The 9,945-nt window shown below is 62.9% G+C and overlaps 4 protein-coding genes across 4 annotated transcripts; 3 read left to right on the top strand and 1 right to left on the bottom strand.

The window, feature by feature from the left end:
* On the top strand, positions 1-965 carry PLICBS_001049 (uncharacterized protein; the record flags this gene model as incomplete). The annotated part of the gene is made up of 3 exons (XM_018317880.2): positions 1-84; positions 157-684; positions 774-965. The coding sequence occupies 3 exons, from the start codon at positions 1-3 to the stop codon at positions 963-965; spliced, it is 804 nt and encodes a 267-aa protein (XP_018183405.2).
* A 2,622-nt stretch (positions 966-3,587) lies between these two features.
* On the top strand, positions 3,588-4,531 carry PLICBS_001048 (neuronal calcium sensor 1; the record flags this gene model as incomplete). Its single annotated transcript, XM_018317881.2, has 4 exons — positions 3,588-3,598; positions 3,833-3,918; positions 3,998-4,293; positions 4,352-4,531. The coding sequence occupies 4 exons, from the start codon at positions 3,588-3,590 to the stop codon at positions 4,529-4,531; spliced, it is 573 nt and encodes a 190-aa protein (XP_018183406.1).
* A 536-nt stretch (positions 4,532-5,067) lies between these two features.
* On the top strand, positions 5,068-6,446 carry PLICBS_001047 (uncharacterized protein; the record flags this gene model as incomplete). Its single annotated transcript, XM_018317882.2, has 3 exons — positions 5,068-5,134; positions 5,281-5,442; positions 5,626-6,446. The coding sequence occupies 3 exons, from the start codon at positions 5,068-5,070 to the stop codon at positions 6,444-6,446; spliced, it is 1,050 nt and encodes a 349-aa protein (XP_018183407.2).
* A 302-nt stretch (positions 6,447-6,748) lies between these two features.
* PLICBS_001046 (3-isopropylmalate dehydratase) lies at positions 6,749-9,303 on the bottom strand (the record flags this gene model as incomplete). The annotated part of the gene is made up of 4 exons (XM_018317883.2): positions 6,749-8,875; positions 8,962-9,036; positions 9,104-9,135; positions 9,204-9,303. The coding sequence occupies 4 exons, from the start codon at positions 9,301-9,303 to the stop codon at positions 6,749-6,751; spliced, it is 2,334 nt and encodes a 777-aa protein (XP_018183408.1).
* Between the last annotated feature and the right edge of the window lie 642 nt (positions 9,304-9,945).

Genomic DNA, 9,945 nt, shown 5'->3' with positions numbered 1-9,945 from the left:
ATGGCCTCAACGAACGAGTCGACGACACTAAGCGGGGTCACCGCGCCCTTTGCTCTCATCGAGCCGTCGGCGGCGGGCGACAAGGTACGATTGGCCTCGGCCGAGCAGTCCTGCCCTGCGTTGCGAGACGAATCCTAACATTGTGTGACTCCGCAGCTCGAGGACCGAGCCAAGGGTGCGAGCCTCATGGCTGCCGAGATGTGCATCGTGCACAACTGCTTCATCCGCGGCATCAACGCCATATACCTCCAGTGCGTCAACGTGGCGACCAAGGGGACGGAGCAGGACAAGGTCGACTTTGCGGGCTTCACCGGCGCCTGGGGCCAGATGATAGAGGAACACCACGACATCGAGGAAACGGACGTGTTTCCCGAGATCAACGAGCTTACGGGGATGCCGGGCCTCATGGACGCCAACGTCGAGGAGCACCGCGTGTTCCACGACGGCCTGAGCTCGTTTACCGCGTATATCGAAAAGGTGAAGAAGGGTGAGGAGGCGCTCGACGGCGACAAGCTTCGGGGCATCATCGACGCGTTCATGCCGTCGCTGCGGGACCACCTCGAGCACGAAATCACCACCCTGGTCGAGCTGGAAAAGTACTCGGACAAGTGCGACTGGGCGGCGTGGTTCACGAAGAAGGGCGGCGAGATTGCGAGCAAGGGCATGAAGTCGTCGAAATACCGGGTAAGTTCAGATGCCGGCTGGGGAGAGCTGTTGGAGCCCTAGGAGTGCGGTGTGCCAGTTTGCTGACGTACGTGTTTTACTCAATGCAGAGCGAAGTGTTTCCGCTGGCCTTTTGCCTCCACGACAAGACGTTTGCAGGCGGCATCTGGGCGAGCTTCCCGCCGCTCCCGTGGCTGGCGACGGTTGTGCTCCGGTGGCTGTTCATGGGCACGCACAAGGCGTGGTGGCGGTTCGCGCCGTGCGACCTGGCGTCTCAGCCACAGAAGATGCCGTTCGTGTAGGGAGGCGCAGGCCAGGGAGAGAGACATGGGCAGAGGAAAGAGCCGCGGTTTGTCATCGAACGGATGGATCGGGTCGAGACCGTGTCATTACATGGCCCGCAGTGGCGATGACGACGATTGCACGGAGCGAGTCGCATGCGCCGCAGAGATATGAGAAGGGAGTCCGCTGACAAGAGGGTTTGGGTAATAGTCTTGCGTCGGCCGCTCGACAGTGGATGTGCGTCATGAGAGGGACCCGGGTACTGTAAGTGTAGATCGTACGATAGACTGAATTTCGAGCGGGCGCTTCGGCGTTCTTCTAGAAGGCATCTGAGGCGGAGCGGCGATGCGGCTCAACGAGACACCACGGCGGGCGGCCGTTGGGGGCGGACCCGAGGCGAAAGGAAAAAACAAGCTTCCCATCGACCTCCCCAAGTCGGGGTAGCTGGTGGGGGTGCCATGCAGGACGGACGGGGCGCCGAAGGGGGCTGTGCAAAAGAAGTTGACGACGGGATCTTTTGGCAGCTGCTTGCCCGCGTGCTGCCGCTTCGGAAGTGGCTTCGATCGCACAGGGTAAAGGACCGGGAGCGCTGCGCCGCGCAGGGTTTCGGTGAGGAGAGAGCCATGCGGCGCTGTTCGCGGGAGACGGGTGTCTGTGTAACGGGTGACGACAGCACGCAATCTGGCGCCGTTTGGAGATGGAGTATCTGGCCAGATGGTGACGACGATGAGCATGGGTTGCTGCGCATGATGTGTGTGGCTGTCGAGATGGGGCCGACGTGCCTGGCAGGCGCTGGCGGTCACAGGGACTGACTGACTGGGCTGGGCTGCCCCTCCATTCCCATTGCCTGGCGGGGGGAGCGTAGGAGGGGCTGTTGAGGCGATCAACCACTGCGGTTGCGCTGTGACATCCACAGATCCGTGCCTGGCTCGGGTACCTATTACTCTGTAATAATCAGTTCTGTATCCCGTATTTCCAGCGAGCTCCAGCAAGATCCAACAGCCACGGATCTGGACTCCAGCGCCTCGTCCCGCGTGCAGCCCGTGTGTTGCGGCAGCCAACGAGCCACACCACCACACCGTGTGATAATCGGTGACGCGGCAATGAGGATGCGGCCTGTCGCGAACGTAAGTGGTGCGTACCAAGCCTGTGTACGGCTCGAAGAATCGCCCGCCGTGTGGCGACCGGGATTGGCTGCCTCGCCGTGCCAGCGCATCGCGCGCAGCCTTCCTGCGACGCATTGTGCGATTCCAAACGTCGGGCCAAGGTTCGAATCGAGCACAGACAGCCAGGCCGTACGTACCTAGCACCGGGGCTGTTTTGACGCAACAGGGTCGAACGCCGCCGCCGCCGCCGCCGCTGCTGGAGCTCCGATGACACAACGGCCAGCCTTCCAGTGGCTTCCAGGGGCGCGTCCATGGAGAGTTACTACCTTGGGTATTGAGGTTGTGCCCGGACATACTGGCAAGGTACCTTCCTCCTCTATTGGAACAGGATGGGCGTCAAAACCCCCGGCCATAGCTGTCCTCTTGGAGAAGGCACCCCCGCTGTCCAGGGGTCGGTCCCCCATGGCCAAAGACAGAGGCCGCATGGGTGTCCCTCCGGACATTCAGGCGCGAGAAACATCCCGCCGAAGGGTTGCCAAAGTTCCGTCGTCCGGCCGGGGGAAGCTCTGGCTGGGTACGAGATGCGTTGTAAAATGTACAAGCACGTACCTCTCGGGTCGAGACTTGCGCAGCAGCAAGCAAGCACGGCTTCGAAACACGGCGCGTCACCCCTCCCGGAGGACCGACCCCTCCGTCTGGTATTCGTGCTCCGTAAACTGTACTGCATGGACCTTACTTGCGGAGGCCCTGCTGGCGCCTGTCGTTACCTTAACCTGCCCTTCCCACATTTTTGACCTGCCGCAAGAGCTCACTCAACCCCTCTGCGGCTCCGCTCCCCTCGTCACCGTCCACTGTCCACCACCCACCACCCGCCCGCCCACCATCCCGGCGCCCACTCTCCCACCCCAATTGTCCAAAGAGCCACCCATACGCCGCCGCCGCCGCCTCTCTCGCTCCCTCTCGCGCTCACACTCTGCCCCTGCACTGGGCACTGGCCACGCTAGCTTCGCTTCGTCACTGGTCGACCCTCTGTCGCCTCCGCTGCCTCGCCTTGCGTGTCGCTCGCCCTGCTCCCTCCCGGCTCGACGCTCACGAGTACATCGCAGCTCGTCGGCTTCACCCTCTCGCGCCTGCATCGTCCCTCTACCCGGCTTCCCCGCCGTCGCCCTTTTTGCCGGACGCTCCTTTGGGCCTCGCCCCCCGCTGCTGTCGCCGAGTACCAGTATTCTGCGCAAGCGCCGCGCGCTCCACGGCGCCTACCTGCCCCCTCCGACCCACGAGCCGACGACGCCGACGGACGGTCCCTTTCCGACTGCGACAGCTCTCCTGCGCTGCCTCTCGAGATCGGCTCCCCGCAACGGCGCATAGACTGGCTTGACGCGGTCGACTCGACGTACATCGTCTCCTTTAGCGGACGTCTTGGCGGCGCGCCAGTTTCCTGGTCCCCTCCGGCAGACGACGGCCCCCCAGTTCGTTCCATAAGCGCCCATTGCCGCCAGCGACGACGACGACCTCGCGCCAAGGTGAACGGCCGTCATGGGTAAATCGTGAGTCGGACCTTACTCTTTCACGCGCCCTCGCATCACAGGTGTGATGTTGGGACGGGGCAGCATATGGCCTTGCTTGGCCAAGCACACGGGTCAATCTCGAGTCGCGTGCGACGTCGAGGGGGATGCGCTGGAGCCTCGCAGAGGCGCTCGCTGCCCCTGGCCGTCACTCTCCGCACATCGTCATTGTGCCTATCGCAAGAAACGTCGCTAATGTTTGGTGTGCTCTCGCAGACAGTCCAAGCTCTCCCAGGAGCAGCTCGCCGAGCTCCAAAAGTCTACTCACTTTGACAAGAAGGAGCTGCAACAATGGTACAAGGGTACGGCGCCAGCAACCAGGGATCCCCTTCCCGAAAGAAGTCGCCTGTGTGACTCGTGGCTAATCATGACACAACGCAGGCTTCCTCAAGGATTGCCCGTCGGGGATGCTGAGCAAGGAAGAGTTCCAGAAGATCTACCGGCAGTTCTTCCCATTTGGGGATCCAAGCTCGTTTGCAGACTACGTCTTCAACGTCTTTGACAGCGACAAGTCCGGGACCATTGACTTCAAAGAGTTCATCTGCGCGCTGAGCGTTACTAGCCGGGGCAAGATGGAGGACAAGCTGGACTGGGCGTTTCAGCTGTACGACATTGACGGCGACGGCAAGATAAGCTACGACGAGATGCTCCAGATTGTCGAGGCAATCTACAAGATGGTATGTATACTCTCTCACCCCGATGAGAGGAAGTAGCGGCTAACGCTTGTGGCACCAGGTCGGGTCCATGGTCAAGCTGCCCGAGGACGAAGATACCCCGGAGAAGCGCGTCAAGAAGATTTTCCGCATGATGGACAAGGACGAGAACGGGTCCCTCGACATGGAGGAGTTCAAGGAGGGGAGCAAGCGCGACGAGACCATCGTCTCGGCGCTGTCGCTCTACGATGGGCTCGTGTGAGGAAAGGGGGCCGTTCGGCTGCAGCGGATGGGCCTCGCCTCCGGGGCGAGCGTTGTGCGTTTATTTGTCCTTTCGCCGTATCATGGAGCTTGCGAGTATGGAAGAGAAAAAGAATGCTTGTGCCCACGCGCCCCTGTACCACTCCAGCCCAGCGATGCACTAGGTGCGGTCTATGTAGATTTGGCCAGCTCATAGGGTATCTTGGAGCGCCGTTTTCAACTCGCAACGCTGCGTCGTGAATGCGCGGGACTGGATGTGCTGGGACGACCGACGCCCGGGTCCGAGGTGGGTCCACCGTGGCTCACCTGCAACGCCGAACTTACATCCCGACTTCCGTCGTTTTTCTTACCTCCTCATCAACCACATTGCCTCGCAACACTCACTCTACGCCGCAAGCTGCGCTCTACAGCCCGCCTTTAGACAAACGAAATCATGCCCCGCTTATAACACACACAACCTAAACACCCCCTTCCCCATCCTGACCCTTTCCCGGCCCGGGCCAGTACATCCGCGCGCCGCCGCTCCGGAGAAAGACAATGCCATCCCGCCTCGCCGCCCGGCTCACGGCCGCCTTTGGCGAGCCTGTCGAGGATCCCGATGAGGGTACGTTGCGTTGCGTTGCGTTGCGTTGCGTTGCGTGGCGTGCGAACCTGCGTGCACCGCCGTCCCTTGACTGCGCTCTCCTGCTGCTAAAAGACGACGAAGGGGGAGAAACGTGAGACTGACCCGGTGCTGATGAAAACATACAGAGACGTTTCTGCTCTACGCCCGGCCCATGCCCTCGCAGGACCTCGGCTTCGTCGACCCCCGCGCCGCCGTCCTCGAGGTGCCCGTCCGCGGCCGCGACTACACCATCCACCAGTCGCCCTCGGTGCTGGCCTCGTCGCGCGCCGGCGGCACCACCGGAGCGGGTGCGTGCCTAGTCCTTCCCCTTTCTGTGCCCCTTGTCCTTTTCGCTCTTCCCCCTTGCCGTTATGAAGCTGGCGATCTGCGGCCAGGCTCCCGGGGACAGTAACTCGGTCTTTGTGTGAATGTGGTTGTAGGTCATCGCGTATGAGAGCTGAGAGCTGACTTACGACGGGTGAATACTACAGTCCTCTGGCGGGTGACCCCCTTATTCGCATCGTGGCTCGCGGGCAGCGACAACAACCCCATCCTCCCGCTCCTCCGCCCGCGCCCCTCCGTCGTCGAGCTCGGCTGCGGCATCTCCCCGCTCTGCGCCCTCGCCCTCCGGCCCCTCGTCTCTTCCTACCTGCTCACCGACCAGCCCTACGTGCAGCGCCTCGTCGCGCAGAACCTCGCCGCCAACCCGCCGCCCGCATCTTCCTCCTCCTTCTCCTCCCCCTCCCACTCCGCCTCTCACGCCTCTCCTCCATCTTCTCACAAGCCCTCCTCGTCGTCAAAACGAGCAGCACGCCGTGGAGGCGCAGGCGCGGCAGCAGGGGCAGAGCAGCAGCAGCACGGCGATGTACGCTTCCGCCCCCTAGACTGGGAGACGGACCAGGTAACCGCCGATCTCGCCAGTCCTCACGGGACCAGCTTCGACGCCGTGCTCGCGTGCGACTGCGTCTTCAACTACGCCCTCGTCGCGCCCTTTGTGCAGACCTGCGCCGACGTCTGCGCGCTGCGCGCCTCGGAGTCACGCGTGGCTACCTCCTCCTCCTCCTCCGATGACAACGGACGCGGACACCACTCGCGGCCTGGGGACGCGGGCGAAGACGCAGCAGATCCGTGCCTCTGCATCGTCGCGCAGCAGCTGCGCAACGACGACGTCTTCCTCGAGTGGCTGCGTGCCTTTAGCGACAAGTTTCACGTCTGGCGTGTGCCTGAGGATGTCCTGCCCGAGGGGCTGCGACCCGACGATGGGTTTGTCGTGCACGTTGGCGTCCTGAAGGAGGACCACGAGCAGCAGTGAGGGGCGTATTCAATGCGCCGGCGACATCGAGTAGTACGAAAGTACCAAGGCAGCAGGCCGTGTTCTCTACACATGTGCACTAATAGTCATTGCGACGGAGTTGAAAATCATAAGAGTATCCAAGACGGAATTGCGCGATTCGCGCGTCATTTGCTTCATATCTGGCAGAGCCTGTTCAATACCAGTAATCTCGACACTTGCTTCGTCCCCTTTTTGATCACCTGCTAGTCCAACGTCAGGACGCAGTGAAGATATCCAAAACACAATATCATCCTCGTCGTACTTTTCAGCACGCTTGCTCACTACCACTCGAGCGGCTCCTTCTTCTCCTCCCCACGGTTCGTCTTGGGCACCGGCACCGCCTTGACCGGCAGCTTGCCGCCGCGGCCGTTGCGGCGCAGGTAGCCCGACCCGTCGAGCCAGGGCGTCTGCTCCGTCATCTTGCGCTCAAAGGCCGTGATCTTGTCCTCGAGCTGCATCGTCAGGCCAATGTCGTCGAGACCGTCGACCAGGCAGTGCTTGCGGAACTCCTCCACGTCGAAGCGGCAGATGGTGTCGCCGGCCGAGTTCTTGATGGCCTGCGCTGGCAGGTCCACCTCGACGTCGCGGCCGGCGCGGGCCTCGTCGGCGATGGCCTCGAGGTCGGCCTTGTTGGCGATCTGGATGGGCAGCATGCCGTTCTTGAACGTGTTGTTGAAGAAGATGTCGGCAAACGAGGGCGCGATGACGCACTTGATGCCAAAGTCGAGCAGCGCCCAGGGGGCGTGCTCGCGGGAGCTGCCGCAGCCAAAGTTGGCGCCCGTGCAGACGAGGATCTTTGCGCCGCGGTACGGCTCCTGGTTGAGCACGAACTCGGGGTTCTCGGAGCCGTCGGGGTTGTAGCGCAGGGCGTGGAACAGCGCGGTGCCCAGGCCGGTGCGCTTGATGGTCTTGAGGAACTGCTTGGGGATGATGGCGTCCGTGTCGACGTTGGCCATCTCGAGGGGCGCGGCGATGCCCTTGAGGGTGAGGAACTTGGGCAGGCCGGCGGACGCTCCCGTGTGGGGGGCGTGCGTGTTGGTCTGAGGCGACGAGTCTTCGGGCTGGTCGCAAATCATCTCCCTCTCGTGCTCATCCTCCTCGACTCTCTCGTCGATGCGGGGCGTGGCCGACGGCGAGATCCTCGCCTGGACGTGGGGGCTGGCGCCGTACTCGGCGAGCTTGCGGACGTCGGCCAGCTTGCCGACAATGGCGGCCGCGGCGGCCATGACGGGAGACATGAGATGTGTCCGGCCCTGGGCACCCTGACGACCCTCAAAGTTTCGGTTTGACGTGCTGGCGCAGCGCTCCTTGGGCGACAGGATATCCGGGTTCATGCCGAGGCACATGCTGCAGCCGGCCTCTCGCCACTCAAAGCCAGCGTCCACGAAGATCTGGTCCAGTCCCTCCTCCTCGGCTTGGGTCTTGACCAAGCCAGAGCCGGGGACCACCATGGCGCGCTTGATGTTGGGGGCGACCCGGCGGCCCTTGACAACGTGGGCGGCGGCGCGCAGGTCCTCGATGCGCGAGTTTGTGCAGGAGCCGATGAAGACCTTGTCGACAGAGATGTCCTCCATGGGCGTGCCGGCGGTGAGGCCCATGTACTCGAGCATGCGCCGGCCAGAGGCCTTCTTGGTCTCGGTGGCAAACGTCTCCGGGTCGGGGACGACGCCCGTGATGGGGATCACGTCCTCGGGGCTGGTACCCCAGGTGACGGTGGGGATGATGTCCTTGGCGTCGATGAAGACGTCGACGTCGTACTTGGCGTCCGGGTCGGATCGCAGCGACTTCCAGAACGACACGGCGGCGTCCCACTCGGCGGAGCCATACTTGGGGGCCAGGGGCCGGCCCTTGAGATACTCAAAGGTGGTCTCATCCGGGGCAACCATGCCGGCGCGGGCTCCGCCCTCGATGGACATGTTGCAGATGGACATGCGGGCCTCCATGCTGAGGGCGCGGATGACGGAGCCGCAGAACTCGATGACAGCACCAGTACCGCCGGCGGTGCCAATCTTGCCAATGGCGTGGAGGACAACGTCCTTGGAGCTGACTCCGGGGGCCAGCTCGCCGTCGACCTGAATGCGCATGTTCTTGGAGCGCTTGGTGATGAGGCACTGCGTGGCAAGGACGTGCTCGACCTCACTGGTGCCAATGCCAAAGGCCAGGGCGCCGAACGCGCCATGCGTCGAGGTGTGGCTGTCGCCGCAGACGACAGTGGTGCCGGGCAAGGTGAAGCCCTGCTCGGGTCCGATAACGTGGACAATGCCCTGGCGCTTGTCGCCCAGGCCAAAGTACGTCAGGCCAAAGTCCTTGACGTTCTCCTCGAGGGTGACGCACTGGGTGCGCGAGTCGTCTTCGTCGATGAAGGAGGCAATGTCCTTCAGGGCCTTGCGGGACGTGGTCGGCACATTCTGCAGCACGGCCGCGTGTCAGTGATACGAACGAAGCGGCGAGGGGGATAGGAAAGCGAGGAGCGCGGGAGCTTGCGTATACGCACGTGGTCGGTGGTGGCCAGGGTGCAGTCCGGTCTCCGGACCTTGCGGCCGGCATTCTTGAGGCCCTCAAACGCTTGCTGTCGCGCGTGTCAGCAACCATCGGCAAGTGGTGTTGAGTGTGGGCGGGATGGGACTGCGCCGTACCGGTGATGTCACCTCGTGGACCAAATGTCTGTCTGGATCGCACAACCGTGTCAGTGCCCGCGCGCGAAAACGGCAACAATAGTAAGCAAAGCAAACATACCGATGTAGAGGAGGATTGTGCCGTCGAGCTTCTCGTCCACGACGTGGTGCGACAGCACCTTGTCGTAGAGGGTTTGCGGGGGTCTCTCAGTGGCCGGCATTATGGGCGGTTTGCGTAGGAGTGTAGATGGAGGAGGAGCAGTGAAGCTGAAGGGGAGAGACGGGAAGGGAAAAGGTGGTGAACGATGAAGACCGGCTCCGATCCGGCTAGTGGCTGGCTCTCGAGATCGGCAGCGGCTTGGGGTCGAGGCGAGGCGCTCTCGGGGGACAGCTCGTCGGCGGCGCGGCGGCTGAGAAAACGAAGCAGCCGCAGTGGCAGCACTGGTGAGCGAGGTGGGGGGAGAGCCTGTGCAGCCTGGGGGGGGCTGTGGTGAAGCTTCGGGATGCAGCAGCAAAGTCAAAATCGCACACAGGTCCGCGTCGTCGTCTTGCTTGCTTCCCGGAACACACACAAAGTCAACGTACTGTAGTGTATCGCAACGGCAATGCAGGATACGGCCAAGGCACAAGGAAAGAGGGCCGTGTTCCCTTTTAAAGTCCCACCCTCCCGCCGGGCTGCTGAGGAATTCCCACCCCGAGCCGCGAAAGGTGCTGCCGCTGCGCTGCGCGCAACCAGGGAGCCGGCTTCGGAGGCTCCGATGATCGGAGGGGCAACGCTGGCGGCTCCGGACCGGCAAGCAATCCCAGCGCCTCAGCGGGCACGCTTTCTGAGGTGGCAGCGGCCTGGGCGCGGGGTACTTTAC

The sequence above is a fragment of the Purpureocillium lilacinum genome, assembly GCF_023168085.1.
Source record: "Purpureocillium lilacinum CBS 284.36 DNA, scaffold_1, whole genome shotgun sequence".
NCBI lineage: Eukaryota > Fungi > Ascomycota > Sordariomycetes > Hypocreales > Ophiocordycipitaceae > Purpureocillium > Purpureocillium lilacinum.
This window is presented reverse-complemented; position numbering and strand designations above follow the sequence as displayed.